Raw genomic sequence first — 19,081 nt, 5'->3', positions numbered from 1 at the left:
TTGGGGTTGGGGTTTGGGGGTGGGGATGGGGATCGGGAAGAAGACGATGAATTTTTTATTTTTTATTTTTTTTAATGACATATAATATTTGTCACATTATTATTTTAAATTCTGAAAATTACAATTTGGTCCTATAAATTTAGGTTATTCATAATTTAACCAGCAAGGTTATTTTTTATTTTATAAAGGGGTATTTATGACATTTCACCCTTAAAATACTATTAAAAGTCGCACAATCCGCGAGTGAGTGACACGATTTGCCTCTAGGGGTCTCGATGCTCTGACTTTGATAACACAAGGGGGTGTTGGTGAGTTCACAGGGGGGTATTTGACAATTAGAAATAATACAGGGGTGGTATTTGCAATTAGCTCAAATATAATGTATAGTTCACTTTTAGATACTATAATGGATAGTTATTTTTTCGAGTTTTACGACTCATGATATAAATTTTTAATATTTTACGAAATAAAATTGTTATTTTTTGTCACTAATTTTTGAGATCTACCAAAGAGACAAATAAAATGGAGAAAAAAGGACATCAAATAACATTTGAAATCTTCAAAAGTTAACACATTGAAAATCAAAGGTCATATTGTTATTTTCTTTTTGAGTAAAACATATTTTCTTTTCAAATATATTTGGCAATTCCTCGTTTGAATCTTGGACAAAAGGAAAAATGGTGGGCCCACTCCTCGGGAAAATGGCCCAATCATGATTAATTGATTGGGCTTAATTGATGTTTTTATATACAACAACACAGCGCAGTTTTATGAATCATGATTTGAATTTTTAATATTTTACTTGTTATTTGTTTTTAGAGATTAAATTGAAAACGGACGCTCCGCTAATGTGAGAAAATAGGACGCCACTAATAAAGAAACACGTGTACATACTTTTATTAAATTGCAACCCATTTTAACTGCTCTAGTTTACGGCTTTTGAGATCCTACACCGGGTGAAATACACCGGGTAGATCTTTACCATTCATATACACACAAACACACACACACCCACATTGGTGTGTGTAGATCAACGGTTAAAAATCACCCGGTGTAACCTTCACCGGGTGTAGGATAGATAAAACCCTAGTTTACAACAATGAATATGCTTGTTTATATTGGCAATTAAATTTTTTTATTCTTTTTTTTTTTTTTTTTTTTTTTGAGTAAATTCAAGTCCATTACAAGGGGAAGTAGGGGAGGGGGGGACTCGAACCCTAGACCTTTACCCTATTGGTAAAGGCTAGGTACCAACTCTCCTAATTCGTGTCCCTTTTTTTTTTCCATTTTATTTAAATAAAACTTATATGTACGTTTTTGTTTTGATAAATTATAAGCACATTATAACACTTTGTAATTTATTTTTAAATGTTATTTTTTATTATCATATGTTGTAATATATTAATTAAAAAATCTAATTTTGTCAGTCTCAATTGTATTAATTTATAAGATTTAATATACTAATTTTATTGTTTGTTTTAATTAATATTATATATAGGAAATAAAAAGTTACATCTACATCGAAATTACAAAGAAATTACAAAGTGTTTTTTAATGAACAAACAAGGGTTGCTAAAAAATTAAAAAGATACATAAAAATAGATAAAAAAATATATATATATAATAGAGTAATATGTATTTTGAAATGGATTCTATATGTAACTGGAGCATAATATTCCACTTCTTATTTCTTTATTAAACATGTACACGTGTTAGATTTTTAGTGGAGTCCGTTTTTTTCTTATTAATAGGGGATCCGCTCCAAATGCTCACCCTTGTTTTTACTAAAGTTTGAAATATATCAAACAGAGAATTGAAATGGAGAAAAAATAGAAAAGTACATCAAGTAATATGTAAAATCTCCAAAAATGAACACATTGAAAATCAAAAGTCATATCCATAGAAAAACCTCCACACATTGAAATCAAAGCAAGAACAATCATCGATATAAAAAAAAAACAAGAACAATCATTGATCAAAACGGAAAAAACAAAGCAAGACCATTCAGAACAGTAACAATACCGGTCGAAGAAGAACCGCCAACTCGATGAATTCAATAGGGGTCTGATACGATATACTCCAACTTTTAGCTAAATTCATCATAATGTGCTTTTCAAAGTTTTGTGCATCACTAAACTTCTCCTACATTACCAAAATGAAAATGCAGTTACAAAATATCACAAGATATCAAATAAGAAAATGAATTAAGAAGAATAGCGTTTCATATTACCTTAACTAACTCCAACAATTTGATAGATATTACCAAATTTAAAATTAGTAAACCGAATTCTAATTAAGAACAATGGAACCAAATTATGATATCTTTCATATTCTATATTAATTGTGAAATATTGAAAATAAATGGGTCCCATAATGGTATATAAATTGGACAATTGATGTATTAGTAATATTTTTTTACTATAATTAATTGATTTGGGAAATCGTAGCCCAGTCAATGCATATCATTATAATCATGTAAGATGTTATTCACTAATTCTTAGTAACTAATTTATTTCAAATATAACTATAGTTTATACATATAATATCATTAAATAAAATAGTTAATACATGTGTATATATTTTTTGTGCACATATACATAAAATGAAATAATATCATACTAAATATGTGCACAACATGAAATGAAGAATAATAAAAAGAAAACGATGAATTTATTCGTGTAAAATATTAACAAAAATAATAATATTTTTGTAATTACTCTATTCATGTAATTGAATTTATTAGCTTCAAACGATTGACCTCAATTACATTATCCCATTCGTTAAACCAAGAATAATACTTTTTGCCGCACACCATGTTGTTTGATTTACAAAATCACTCTAACATCATCTCAATTCAAACCTTAGTTTTTCATAATTTATTCACAAACGCATAACAACTTTAACAGGAGAACTACTCTTGTAATGAATGTTGATTGTACACAGTTCTGTCAATCCAGAAGTTTCAAAGAAAAAAATATTTAAATGCTACAAATACAATTGAAGAAAGAAATCAAATTAAAAAAAGGAAAAAATCGGAAATTTTAAAATATATTAAAAAAATGGAAACCATGTATCAACCATTGAAGGCATGTGATGATATAACACAACACTTTTCCATATCTGAAAAAAAAAACAATGAAAGAATAAGACATTAATAAATAAGTAATAAAACTAATTAAGACAAAAGTGTACGAAAAAATAAGTCAAAACGAAATAAAAAATAAATAATTTATAATTGCATTAAATTACAATGAGTGTCAAAAAAAAAATAAAGAGTTCTTGCGTGGGCAAGATGAAGTAGTTGAATGACCATTTTATAGGTGATTTGAAGAACATAATGAAGGAAACAAATTAATTAATGCATAATATTATAATTGAGTACTAAATCAATTTTATGATTTGAATTCTCATATTTGTTCCTAAATTAATGAAATTAAGGGACTTAATTTTCGAAATTAATGATAATAAATTAATTTTATTTCCGAAATTAACTCACAACCATATATATATATATATATATATATATATATATATATATATATATATATATATATATATATATATATATATTCATATTTCTTTATTTATTTTTGAATGATTGAATTATATAAGGAAATAAGAATTACGAATTATATATTAATAACATGTGTCCACATGGATCAAAATGAACCAATGAAAATAAATGTTTCATCCATGTATGCAATTGATACTAAAATAAAATTAATCAACCAATCAAAATAAACGATTTTGACACATTGGCAAGATAAAATTTGAAATTGAATATAAAGAAAGTAATTAAATTCGGAAATAGTAATAAACTTAAGAATATGGGTATTTATGGTAAGTGGGGAATTTTTGCAATTAATATATAATTGTTGGACTCAATGTCATCAATTAGAAAACTTTAATTGCGTATCTTAGTTTTATATATAATATAGATAATATAGATACGGAATATAATTTTTATTTTCTTTTACTTTTCTATTATTTTGTGTTGCATATCATTGATCTTACTATTTCGAGGACTGTTTTTTTAAATCACGTGCAACGCACGTGCAACGCACGTGTGAAGTACTAGTTTATTTAATTAGCAACTATTTGACAACTATGGTTGAAGCAAATAAATTTATTTAGGTATCAAACTAAAATATCAAATATCAAATATCAAATAAATATTTGATAATTCATTTTGATATTTGTGGATTTGAGTTGCTCTTAAAGTAATGCGTTTTTTCGTCGTTAAAAAACAAAATTAAATAAATAAAAAGATATTAATATTTTATGAAATAAAATTGTTTCTTTTTTTCTACACTTAAGATCAATGCAAGTTAATATTTGTTCATTATTCAAAAATTTATACGAATAAAATTTAAATAAAGCCTTTTCATATAAATATAATCTAATTTTATATCATATATTAGGATTTTTTTTTTATAAATATTCAAAAGTTAAATAAATAATTAAAGCTTTATTTGGTTCTTTCTGTTCCCTCTTCACTAAAATCTGAAATCGAAATGTTGATTTATTTGAACAACCTTCACATATAAACATTGCCATAATAATAAGTTCATACAATAATTCAACTTTCTACATAAACTAAGGCTAAAAAATTACTCAACACCAGAAAATTCTTCATTTCTCAATAGTAACAGATCACTCACAGAAAAATAATGGCAAACACACTTTAATCTCTAAACAAAAGTGCAGAAAAGAACAAAATAGTCGGTTGGTCGGGTCGGGCCGATATTAAACCGCCTCAACCCATGAACAACCCTAGTACTTTCAAATTTATGATGAATTTTATTTTGGGATGGTTTAATCACTAACCATGCATATGGTTTAAATAGGTATTTATTTTCAATTTTTCTTTATTTTATTTAAGTGAAGAACCATTGAATGTATTGGCCATAAATAATAATGTAATGGCTAAAGTTTAATCTTGATAATGTAGTTCACTTTTAGTTACTGTAATGGTTAGTTATTTTTTCTAGTTTTATGAATTATGATTTGAATTTTTAATTTTACGAAATAAGTAATTGTTATTTTTTTATTTACTCAAGTTTGAAATCTATCAAAGAGACAATTGAAATGAGGGAAAAAAAAAGATCTAGTTCCAAAAATGAACGCATTGAAAATCAAAAGGCATAAACAATGCCACTTTTTGATCCATATCCATACAAGAACAATCAACGGAAAAAAAAAAAACAAGAACAATCATCGATAGAAAAACCAAGAACAACAAAAACAATAACAATACAGGTCGAAGAACCAGCAACTCGAAGAATCCAGTAAGGGCCCAGAGTAAACCCCCTATCAAATTAACCGATGCATAGTGTAGTAAGCACGCACATAGAGCAACCAAGTTTTATTTTGGTGGACGCATGGTGTAGTAAACTTGGAGAATAGTAAGGACCACAAGAAAGGTGGCAAAGAAGAGGGCAATAACAGTCCATGGACTACGAAAGTATTTGTAAATTAGCTCCGTCATCTATGTGTTAGCCTAGATAGAACAATGTTCGTTAATTTTCATTTGCACGTCGAGAAGAGCAGTCGACCCATAATCATCTAGACCGTCAATCTCTTTGAACATTTGAACCAGTTCATTATCGTTCGCCAAAGTATTGAACAATATGCCCTTATTTTTTAGCTCGTTAACATCCTCTGTATTCTCAATTAATGTTTTCATTAAAGTAATATACGACGCCACGTCATAGTCGGTATTTGATTCCGAGGACATGTCGAAGGCTATAGTGTTGGAGAAGAACACTTCTGAATTGCTAGTGACATGTAGAATAGGAAGACAAAGCTCCCCAAGAAGTTAGAATTGAACATGATGTCTTTTCAGCAATTAGAGCTCGGGCTGAAGTGGATGCCCTTTGCTTTAAGTTCAGTCACTCAATGGCGTGGGCTACTTTGAATTTTAAAAGAAACCCTTCGACTATAGTTGTTTTGCCGGTCGATATTTTTGGATCTACTATAAGCACCGGACTCCTCTTTGATAAGAGTAATGCGATGGGCTTCAATAAGGTACAAAGGTCATTCTCCTTCTTTCCATGGAACTTCTGTGAGTCTATAGTCCGCAAAATTGCTATCACTCAAGAATGTGCATAGCAGTTTATCCCCATCCTCAATTGCTAAGTCGATTTGGAGCTTGATTATCCAAAACAGGATATGATTCTCCAACATTAAGAAATCACGAAGCATGGACACAACTGTTGTACGTCCCAGCGAAGAACTAATATGTCGACCTATTTTACATCGAACTTGATAATGTGCAAGACGCAGCAAGCGTCGCGAAGCATTACTTTAGCCAATGCATCATCATCGAACTCGTGTGTCGAAATTCCACCGTAGAAGTATCTGACATCATCAATTCGCTCGAGGATTCTATAACGGGAACAAATCTTTGTCATTTGAGTTCAACGTCAAATTAACGATCTTTTCCTTGAGTTGTTCGGTCTCTTAGAACTCTGACGACCGGCCGTTGTTGAAGAATTGCAGTCAGGTTTTATTTATAGTACAAACTTGATATGCAGAAATGAAGTAAAGTATCTTATGTTTCTCATTTATCGGAAAAATGGGGGGAAAAAAAATTCAAAAATAGCAAATAACGGTCGGTTCACTGGCTGGTTCAAGTTTTTTAAGCTTTTCAGTTTTTTTTTTTTTTTTTTTTTAAATGTCAGTTCACGGTTCACGGTTCCCGCGGTTCATGGTTTACGGTTCCCGGCGGTTCACGGTTCACCAGTCAACGAGCCGGTTCCGGTTCGTCAACGGGCCGGTTCGGACCGGTTCCGGGCCGAAAACCGGCTCATGGCCGTGTCTACCCTGGGGTATGGTAAAATTACGAAAATCCGCTCATGTTCGGATGATTACAACAATCTCTCAACTATAAATCTTCTTACACCGTCCACCCTTGCGGTTTTTCTTCTTGATTATATGGAATATTATCACTTTTGTACCTGTTTTATCCCATTCGAGCTCCACAATTTGAAGCAAGATGATCATAAGATGCGTTTTTTTAACTTGTGTCTATCAGATTATGGTGCATCAGAAACTATATTTTTACACAAAACGAGTATAAGCTAGAGCACATTCCACAAAATCTAGATGATTATGTTGAATTTGACACCGTAAGAGTGGATGTGTGAGAAAATTCATAGTTGAAGGATAAATGTAATTATCCAAACAAGAGGAATTTTTTCGTAATTTGACCATAACTCATGGGTGGTTGTAGTTTACCCATTTAAATTTGATAGATTACGTGTCACTTTCATTACAACAACACTAGCTAGTCTTTCTTACCAACACTGACTACTTGAAGTAAATTCTTTGGTTTTAAAATATGAACTTGTTTACTCACTAATTCTTATATAACATATGGACTTCACTAATAGCATGCATGCAATTGTACGTTCATCAAATTCAAATCCATAAGGCTTTAAAATGAAGTATTATAATAAATAATATTTATACATTAAATAAAATTAGTATTTCACACGTGCATTGCACGGAGGTGAGTTTAAAAATGAGAAAATAAACTTATGTAAACGACTATCTCTTTATAACAATACAAATTCAAGTAAAACAAAATGGAAGAAAATAAAAAATATAAACTTTATCTCTTAATTTAGAGTTGTAACATATGAAATTAAGTTAAATATTACAAATAAGAAAACATGAAGAAAAAAAGCGCGCAAAAAAAGATATCAAGATTAAGTCTATTCATTTAAAACATATGGTATAACTCTATTTCGTGGATTGCAATCTACCACACCATGTGAATCTTCTGCAAAATAACTAAGGTAACAACAAACATGATAGCAGAGAAGTAACACAATAAATATTCAAATAACCTGCAAGTTTATCACTAATGGCGTTCAATTAGTGATGCACATTACTCAAACAACAATAAAACTTATAAATATTGCAAAAAAGATATGATGTATACGCCACTACTAGTACTGATACCAATGTTGATACCAATACCGATACCAATACTAATACCAATATTATTACCAATAATGATACTAATTCGATTAGTACTAATACTAATACTAATACTAATACTAATATTAATACTAATGTAAATACTAATAGTGATACTAATATTAATATTGGTACTAATACTAATACTAATACTAATACTAATACTAATACTAATATTGATACTTATACAAATATTAATTCTAATATTGATACTAATATTAATGCTCACACTCGTACCAATACTAATTATAATACTAATAATAAAACTAATACTAATACTAATCTTGTGACACCCCCTAGCAATAGTATGGCAAACCGAGATGGTTTGCCATGCACGCAGTGGCGGATCCAGGATGAAAATTCAGGGTATGCCGGCTGTGCCGAGTCCAAGAATTTACTGTATAGTGTGGTTAAATTTTTGGGGGTTCGGGGGCAGCGCTCCTGGAAAAAAAATTTGAACCTTTTTTTGTTGGATAAATTAGGAGAAGGGAAAAAAAATTGAAACTTTTTTTTTTTTTTGGATAAATTAGGAGAAGAAAAAAATTGGGACTTTTTTTGTATATTTTGAATTTTGGGAGTACGAAATAATAATATAGATATAATATAATGTGTTTTGGGGGAGAGGGGCTAAAAAAAAAGAAAAAAATTAGGACTTTTTTGTTTATTTGAATTTTGGGTGAACTAAATAATAATATCGATATAATATAATGTGTTTTTGGAGATGGGCCAAAAAAAAAAAGAAAAACGTTAGGAATTTTTTTGTATATTTTGAATTTTGAGTGGACTAAATAGTAATATATATATAATATAATGTGTTTATGGGAGAGGGACTCAAAAGAAATTTAGACAAAAAATTAAACAATACTTTTTTGTACCATAATGAAGTCGAACTCATGACCTCATCTAATAATTTGGAGATCTTTGCCACTAAGGCAAATTAATTTTCATTTTTTGGGGTGGTCCATGGCATACTTGGCCACCCCCTAGATCCGCCACTGCATGCACGGAAGCTTTATATGTATAATATAAGTATTTAGATATATGGGGAGACCCCAAGATTTAAAGAAACATTTTTCAAGACCTAAGACTTAAAGACGAGGTGGGCTTCGGAAGAAATTTTCGTCGAAGAGATTTAGTAGAATGGAGGGGTATATATCTAACTACTCTATTAATCCTTTATAGAAACTGTAAGTGGTGTCACCTTGATAATACATAATAATAATAGATTAGAGTCCATAGTTAAAACAATATATTAATCCTACATAAAATGGACCTTACTTATAGAGAAATGTTATACATGGACCATAGTTTAACAAAAAAGGGGTCCATCTTCGGAGGAATTAGCCTCCTTTACCACGGATAATAATACACATGAGCTACTACGGAAATAGTAATTGTCCTAAGGACAATATACACAAAAGATAGTACTACAAGCATTATAAGTAGATCCTCCATACGAGCCAAAAACCCGGAGTCGGCTTCTCGAACCGTCGGCTAGTCCAATCCGGTGGAGTGAGTAGCACTAATACCTGCAAACGGAGAATATCTATATGAGCTAACAAAGCTCAGTAAGGATCTCGAAAGATACCGAGAATTTAAAATATAGTCTTACTACGTATATTATATTGTAGCAATACAAGCATAACGAAATTAAGTATAAAGCACGTTTCTAACATTTAAAGTTCGTGAACTTTAGAAAACTTTTTCCTTTTTATCGGATCCGATGAGAAATTAATTTCTTTACTTAGAAAATAAGAAGATTATTCTGAGCCCGTTTTCGGTGGAATCAAACCACCCAACTGTAGTATCTATGGTTGGAATACCGGCCCCCCGTATCCTTTCTCATCCTTTCTAAGTATTTCATTAACCTCCCCAATTTATTTTACTTAATTTCAAAAGTGGCATGGTCGAAGTATTTAGAATTCCATTTGGGTACCTAAAGATACCATTATTCCACAACAACCATAAGTAATTTGAAACACCACAAGACATCACAAATATCAATCAAGTGACAAACAACCACATACTACACAAACAGATTAAATATCATCATACAACAAGTTATGCATGCTTACCCACATATACACTTAATTCAAAACAAAACTATTAAAGACCCACTTAATTTCTATATTTTTCCTTAAACTTACTTAACCACATAATTTCTTTGCTAATCAACTTAGGATCAAGAAGAACATATCAGTTTAGTAACTTTCGAATATTCAGCACAATGCCCCTTAATTTCTGGAAATTACAGTTTTGACCCCAAAGTTCAAGACTCACACATGCAATTCACCTAAAAGTTTATAATCCACATTTTCATGAAAATCAACCCTTAACTCATCTGAAATTTCGATAATTGCAGAAAAAATCCAGTTAGAAGTTATTTTATGCATAATTTTCGGAAATTACATATTTCACCCTAGATTCTCTAGATCTATACATGCAAGACCCTTAGAAATTCCCAAAAATCATTTTTCTTGCAAAACCTTTCAAAAACTGACATTGTCCTTTACTAAATGCTGGAAAAACAGTTTTGGAAATCCATTTAAAACTAACTTCTCAAAAATTACAGATTTGACCCAAAACTCTTTCGAATTACACATGCAACCACACTACAATTTCAAAATCCACTTTTTCATGAAAAATCCCTAACAATTCGAAATCTTTGTTCAATATATGCAGAAAACGAAGCTAAAAATTTAATTTATGCAACAACTTTCGAAAATTCTATTTTCACCCCAAAACCTTTAGATCCATACATGCAAGACTACTAGGAGTTCAAAAATTACTCTTTCTTGTAAAACTTCCCTAAATCTGGAATTTTCGTTCAATAGGTGCTAGAAAACAATTTTGAAAACCCATATAAAACTGACTTTTCACAAATTACAGATCTGGCCCGAAAATATGCAGATTTACATATACAACCCCAAGACTTTGCCCAAATTGATTTTCTTCACAATTTTCGAAATAACTAAAATCTTTTTGAAAGTAATTAACTCAAATCCACCATTTATGACCTCTGATCATACATGCTGTGATATAAATCATATGAACTAACAAAAAGGAACAATTAAATGCAAGAACAACATCAAACAAGAAATAGGGGTGTCTTTTAAATTAATTTCGAAATCATTTTCTTAATACTTGACACCTCCATTTGCAGCAAGGGTTTCGATTCCTTACCTCAAAAATAGAAAGAAACAAAAGCTAGTTGGAAAGGGAAGGTTCTTGAGGGCCTCTTCAAGTGTGGAGATTCAACCAAGCTACTTTGATGGAGAAGGACACGGTATAGATTTCAAGGTGAGAGGTGTTTTCACTAGTGAAAGGGCACCATGTATTTATAGTGTTTTTGGAGTATTCAAGGGCAAGGGTTTGATATGGAATTCTCATCTTTGGCTTGAGAAATATCTTGCTGATTTAGGGGGGTGGTTCGAGCTTGATGGAGCTGATGACAATGGTGGTTTCGGTGGGTTGAAGAAAGAAGAAGACAAGGGAGAGAGAGAGAGGGGTGAGGCAGCCGAAATGAGAGGGGGAAGAGGAGACTCTTGGCCTTCTAATAGGCATGCTTGAGGTGGAGTGTGGGATTGGCCTTACTAGGGGTTATGCTAGGCTTAGGATTATCATTTTTATAATTATTTAATAATCCTCCCCTAAACACACACATACATATACGGCACACATATATACATATATATTATGTATTATGGTAATTATGCTAAGTCCTAGCATGCATGTATAATTCACCCGTAAACACATATGCACATAAGGTCAAATATAAAATTCGATATTTACTAATTTAGCACATAATAATTCATGTATAGCCCTATCATTAGCAGATATTTAGTATTTAAGTGATGTGAGATTTGTTGTTTGGTAATTATCGAGTTTTGAAAACGTGGGGTGTTACAAATATTCATATTGATAATAATATTAATACTAAGAATAAGACTAATATTGATACAAATACTAATAATAATACTGATATATACTTACATAGATAATTATAGTGATATTGTTACTAATACTAATACTAATACTAATACCAATATTAATACTAATGTTAATACTAATACTAATATTGGTACTAATACTTGTACTAATACTAATACTAATACTAATACTAATACTAATACTAATACTAATACTAATACTAATACTAATACTAATACTATTAATACTAATACTAATACTAATACTAATACTAATACAAATACTAATACTAATACTAATAATAATACTAATACTAATATTAATACTAATACTAATACTAATACTAATACTAATACTAATATCGATACTAATACTAATACTAATACTAATACTAATACTAATACTAATACTAATACTAATACTAATACTAATACTAATACTAATACTAATACTAATAATAATACTAAGACTAATACTAATACTAATACTAATACTAATACTAATACTAATACTAATACTAATACTAATACTAATACTAATACTAATACTAATATCGATACTAATACTAATACTAATAAAAATATTAATACTAATACTCATACTAATAATAATACTGATACTAATACTAATACTCATACTCGTACCAATACTAATACTAATACTAATATTAATAATAAAACTAATACTAATACTAATACCGATACTAATACTAATACTAATACTAATACTAATACTAATACTAATACTAATACTAATACTAATACTAATACTAATACTAATACTAATACTAATACTAATACTAATACTAATACAAATACTGATATTAATAGTAATATTGACACTAATACTAATACTAATACCGATACTAATACCAATATTAATACTAATATTGATACTAATAATAATACTGATACTAATACTAATACTAATTCTCATATTAATACTCATACTCATACTCATACCAATACTAATACTAATATTAATAATAATACTAATTGATATACCTAAATGGGCCGGCCCAATGGGCCCTCAAATATATCTACAAATTAGGCCCACTACACGAAAGCCCAAATACCTTCAAAGTAAGGCTTGGGCCCAACAAAATAAGCCCAACCCAATCACCGAGATATAAATAGGTGTTTTATTCATTTGTAAAGGTACGTTCTCATTATTGACGATTAACCTCGAGTTTTATTCTCTCTACTCTCTCTACGATCCGTACATCTGACTTGAGCGTCGGAGGGGTTTCCGCCGGATCAACCCCCGGCTTAGTTCACGTGTGCTCTTTTCGCAGGGACCTCAGGAGCATCGAGTCGACTAGCTACTGATCAGCTTTGCTCTCCCAGCTCGTTTTCTATACTACCCTAGGTGAGCTACACTTTAGCTTCATCATTTTGGCGCCGTCTGTGGGAACGATGCAAACCAGATCACGTAGCCAACAAGATCCTCCTGAGGCGTCAGCTCGGAGAGAAAACGACACAGCTAATAACCTCCCCGCTCGTGGAGGATCTGGCATCCCACCTCCTCCACGCGCCGCGGAGCAACTTCCTCCACGTGCCATGGAGCCAGCTCCTCCACGTACTGCAGATCCACCTCGCGAGGTTCAGGTGATCCCCCCTCGGGACCCACCACTCGCCGATCCACCACTCCCTGCTCCTCGAACGGTTCAGATAACCGAGGACGCACTCCAACGTATGATAGCGGAAGCTTCTACTCGCGCCGCCACGGAGGCCGTAACTCAATATATCGCCACGATGGGAGCAAACGCTCCCAATGCGATACCAGCACAAGCTCCACCTATAGTACCACCAGTGGCCCCACCGCCGATCCAGAATCAAATAAGTGTCTCCTCCTCTACGTCGGACCCACGGTCCCGAGTGCAGCTATCTACTAATCACAGAGGAGCACAGCCCAGACAACAACGTCGACGCTCGCCCCTACGGGGGAATGCATCACCACCAAGAATCCCTCTCTTTAATGAGGGAGAAGGCGAAGTAAACAGCCGAATGCCTCGCCAAAACCTTTTCTCCCAACCAAATAATCAAATGGGTGAGAGGATGCCTCTCCCAACAAGACGCAGTCCCTTCACCATAGACATCCTCAACGAGGTACTACCTCAAGGAGTAAAGATCTCGGGGTTACCTCAATTCGAAGGAACCACCGACCCACAGGAACATATAGAGAAATTCAGTGCCATGGCGGATTTATATGGCCCGACGGATGCTGCTATGTGCAAAATGTTCCGTACCACTCTCTCCAAGAGAGCGATGAACTGGTTCAACTCCCTACCCATAGGGTCGATTGACACCTTCGCTCGACTGTCAACCCGATTCACCAACCAATTCGCTATCAACAAACAATATGCCAAAACCCCAGCTCATCTCTTCTCAGTAGTACAGAGAGATAACGAAATGCTCCGCAACTACATCAAACGTTTCGTAGAAGCCGTCCATGAAGTCCCCAGTGTGGGGCAAGACATGCTCTCCGGGATTATGCAACAGAACTTAAAACCGGGCAGATTCAAGGAATCTATTGCCGGAAGACCCCCAGGCAACTTAGAGGAGTTACTGAATCGAGCCGAAAAATACGTCCGGATAGAGGAAGCCTCTACCCATGCTCCTCCTAAAAGGAAAAGGGAAGATGATCGTCAAGACAATAGGAGGCGCGATGATCGACGTCCACCACTTCCACCTCAAGGCCAACCCTCTTCCTCCTACAATAGGTTCACTCCGCTAAACACTCGCCTCACGGAAATCCTTCACGTGATAGAACAGAAAGGTTTAGCAGAACCTCCACGTCCTATGCAGCCAAACGCAAAGCGAGAAAAGTCGGATCGTTATTGTCGATTCCACAAGGACAGAGGGCATACTACGGAGTAATGTGCACAACTCAAAATGGCGATCGAGAGGCTGATCAAACAAGGCCATTTAGGCGAATACATTGATAAGCCTCGAAACAAGCGCCGTGATGATCCTCCACGTCGAGATAATAATCGAGATCAACAGCAAAGGCGAGAGGATGGGGGTCACCGACGTGACCTAGATAACAATGATAACCATCCCACCCGGGGAATCATCTCCTTTATCTCCGGAGGACCGGCGGGGGGCGATTCACAAAATGCAAGACGCACACTCGCCCGATCAGCGCGCATGAATCAAGAACACGCTTCTCCATCCGAACGCATATATCAAATACGAAGACCTGATCCCAGCATAGTCTTCAACTCCTCCGACCTCGAAGGTCCAGATGAAGACCATGTTGATGCATTGGTAGTAACAACAACGGTGGCCAATTTCTTGGTCAAGAAGATATTAGTGGATGGTGGAAGCTCAGCTGACATCATGTACCTCCACGCTTTTAAGCAGCTAGGCATAGATAATGCCCGATTTAATCCCGTCTCCACACCCCTGAAAGGATTCACAGGAGAAGGCATTTTATCCATGGGAGAAGTAGAGCTGCCCGTCTCTTTAGGGGAAGACCCCTGTCGAATCACGAAACTAATCAAGTTCCTCGTCGTCGACAGACCATCACCCTACAACATCATTCTGGGGAGGCCAGCCATCCACACATTCAAGTCAGTGCCTTCCTCCTATCATCAGAAGTGGAAGTTCCCTACTCCCTATGGAATGGGGGAAGTACTTGGAGATAGACGTCTCGCTCGAGAATGCTATGCAAGGGCCCTACGAGAACCCTCAAAGAAGCCTAAACCACCCGGAAAGGGAGACGATACCCAAAAATCCGACAAACGGAAGTGGGTCAATGCGATCATTGAGGACAATAAAGAAATCCTCATCAGTGTACCAGACGATAGTATCAAGCTAGCGGCTGTCGAAGAGCTTAAGCTCATAGAGCTCACACCTGGAGATAATTCCAAACTCCTACGCATCGGATCCGATTTAGATCCTAAGACAGAGCAGCAGCTAATCAACTTCCTGCGACACAATGGAGATGTGTTCGCATGGAAAGCCCAAGATTTGTCAGGCATTCCCCCACAGGTAGCCCTACATCGGCTTAACGTCGACAAGAGGATGAAGCCAGCCAAACAGAGGAAAAGGACATTTGGTCCTGAGCGCAACAAGCATATCAAAGCGGAAGTGGCAAAACTCCTTGAAGCGGGCCACATACGACCAGTCCAGTATCCTGAATGGCTGTCGAACGTAGTACTCGTTCCAAAACCAGGTGGCAAGTGGAGACTATGCGTAGACTTCACCGACCTCAACAAAGCTTGTCCTAAGGACCCTTTTCCTCTACCTAGGATCGATCAACTCATCGATTCGACCTCGGGATGCGAGCTCCTCAGCTTCCTCGACGCATACCAAGGGTACAACCAGATCTTACTTGCGCCAGAAGATCAAGAGAGAGCTAGTTTCATCACTGACCAAGGCATCTACTGCTATCAAGTCATGCCCTTCGGATTAAAAAACGCAGGAGCCACCTACCAGCGTCTAGTGAACAAGATGTTCGCAGATCAGATTGGTAAAAATATGGAGGTGTACATCGACGACATGCTCGTCAAAAGTGCTAAGGTCTCGGACCACCTAACGGATCTGGATCAGTGTTTCGCCACCCTGCGAAAATATAAGATGAAGCTCAACCCCCTCAAATGTTCATTCGGAGTTCGGGGAGGTAAATTTTTGGGATATATGATTTCGCAGCGAGGAATCGAAGCTAACCCCGCGAAAATCGAAGCAATCACCTCCATGGCTCCGCCGACGTCAATCAAGAAAGTTCAACAGCTCAACGGCTGTTTAGCATCCCTTAACAGATTCATTTCAAGGTCAGCGGACAAGGCTCTCCCCTTTTTCAAGATTTTAAGGGGAGGAAAAAAGTTCGAGTGGGATGAGGCATGTCAAAAGGCATTCGTTGAGCTGAAGTCGTACTTAGCATCCCCACCCTTGCTCACAAAACCTCAGCCCGGAGACACCCTCCTACTGTACTTAGCTACCTCAGCTAATGCCGTCAGCGCAGTCCCCATCCGAGATGGAGAAAAGGGCCACCAACCCATATACTACATAAGTCGCGCCCTCCAAGGAGCCGAACAACGCTACACCAACATGGAGAAACTCGCTCTCGCCCTCATCAACGCAGCTCGGAAGCTTCGACCTTACTTCCAGTCACATCAGGTGGTGGTTCTCACCAATTACCCTCTGAAGCAAATACTAAGAAGTCCCGAAACATCCGGACGATTAGCAAAATGGGCAATAGAGCTAAGTGAATATGGAGTGGAATTTAAACCCCGCCCAGCTATCAAAGCGCAAGTATTGGCAGATTTTCTAGTCGAAATGACTTCCATACAAGAAAGCACTTCTATACCTACTTGGTCTGTCAACGTCGACGGATCTTCCACTACCACAGGAGGGGGAGCGGGTATCGTACTAACGAGCCCAGATGGAGATGAGTTTGAATACGCTCAACGATTCGAATTCATAGCCTCAAACAACGTTGCTGAATACGAAGCATTGATAGCGGGAATCCGCCTCGCCCTAGCAGCCGGAGCGCGCAAGCTCCTAATCCAAAGCGACTCTCAGCTCGTCGTTAAACAAGTACTCGGAGTGTATGAGGCCAAAGACGACACTATGGCCAAATACTTAGCTCTCGCGCACACTCTCTTATCTAAATTCGAGAGCTACGAGATAAGACAAGTACCTCGCTCCAATAACGTCCATGCTGACAAATTAGCTAGGCTTGGAAGCTCCATGGCTAGCATCGGAAGTCGGAAGGTGACGCTCCTCACCTCACCTCAGCCAGAGATAACTTCACCCACTGAAGTACAGTACACCGAGGAGGATGAACCATGCTGGTTCACTCCAATCCTGAAGTATCTCAAGAAGGGAGAACTTCCAGCGGATTCCACCGAAGCACGAAAATTAAAAACGAGAGCCGCTCGCTTCGTCATAGTGGGAGAAGAGTTATACAAACGAGGGTTCTCATTCCCTTACCTCAAGTGCCTCGACCCGACCACAGCAGATTACGTACTTAGAGAAGTACATGAAGGCATCTGCGGCAATCACTTGAGCGGGAGGACCTTAGCTCTCAAACTACTGAGGCAGGGCTACTATTGGCCGACGATGCATGAAGATGCGAAAAGATTAGTCCGGAGGTGTAAGCCCTGCCAAGAGCATGCCAATATCACTCACATGCCAGCAGCGTTAATGCAACCAATTGACAGCCCCATCACTTTCGCCCAATGGGGGATGGATTTAGTTGGACCATTCCCGCCCGCCACAGGAGGACGCAAATACCTCATTGTAGCAGTGGACTACTTCACCAAATGGGTGGAGGCTGAACCCTTAGCACGTATCCGAGAGGAAGAAGTCATTCAATTCCTATGGAAAAACATCGTCTGTCGCTTCGGAATCCCACGTTCCATCATCTCGGATAATGGGACCCAATTCTGCGGTGACAAAGTAAAAAATTGGTGCCTCGGCCTAGACATCAAGCAGTTCTTCACATCCGTAGCAAATCCACAAGCTAATGGCCAGACGGAGGTCACGAATCGCACTATACTCCAACACCTCAAGACAAGGCTTGGAAGTGCCAAAGGGAAGTGGGTGGACGAATTGCCTAACGCGCTATGGGCGTATCGCACAACCCCACGAGCAGCAACCGGAGAATCGCCCTTCAATCTAGCTTTCGGAACAGAGGCTATCGCACCCGTCGAAATCGGGGAACCATCTTGGCGAATCACCAACTATGATCCAACAGCTAATGAGGAGGCTATGCGGGGAAGCCTCGACCTCGTAGATGAATTACGTGAAGTCGCATACATCCGGCAACAGATGTATAAATCACGCATGGCCAAGGCATATAACTCCAAGGTCCGCCCTCGCTCCTTCCAAGTCGGAGATTTAGTTCTCCGGAAAGCTGAAGCATCTCACCCCATTGGCAAGCTCGACCCAAAGTGGGAAGGACCATATAAAATCACAAAAGTGGTCAACACGGGAGCATACCGCCTCGAGAACACTGACGGACACCCTATACCCAGAACATGGAATATAGGGAACCTCAAACAGTTCTACGCCTGAGGTATACACCTACCTTACTTCAGATAAGTTGAAGACATCACCCATATTTCTTCTATATGAAAGTTACTTACGAATTGCCACCCATGCAGGCTCCACAACCTTCCACGTCACTTGTTTTGTAATGCTGCTTCTACATGGTG

The 19,081-nt window shown here is 36.2% G+C and overlaps 1 protein-coding gene across 1 annotated transcript; it reads left to right on the top strand.

Annotated features, from left to right (window-relative positions):
* Positions 1-13,670: 13,670 nt before the first annotated feature.
* On the top strand, positions 13,671-14,795 carry LOC148770842 (uncharacterized). The gene has a single exon (XM_088818068.1). It carries the CDS (start codon positions 13,671-13,673, stop codon positions 14,793-14,795), a length of 1,125 nt encoding a protein of 374 aa, XP_088674194.1.
* Positions 14,796-19,081: the final 4,286 nt, after the last annotated feature.

Source organism: Erythranthe guttata, chromosome 5 (genome assembly GCF_056151865.1).
Source record: "Erythranthe guttata isolate IM_541 chromosome 5, IM_541, whole genome shotgun sequence".
NCBI classification, from domain to species: Eukaryota; Viridiplantae; Streptophyta; class Magnoliopsida; order Lamiales; family Phrymaceae; genus Erythranthe; species Erythranthe guttata.
Note: the sequence above shows the minus strand (reverse complement) of the source record. Positions and strands in the feature narration are given on the sequence as shown.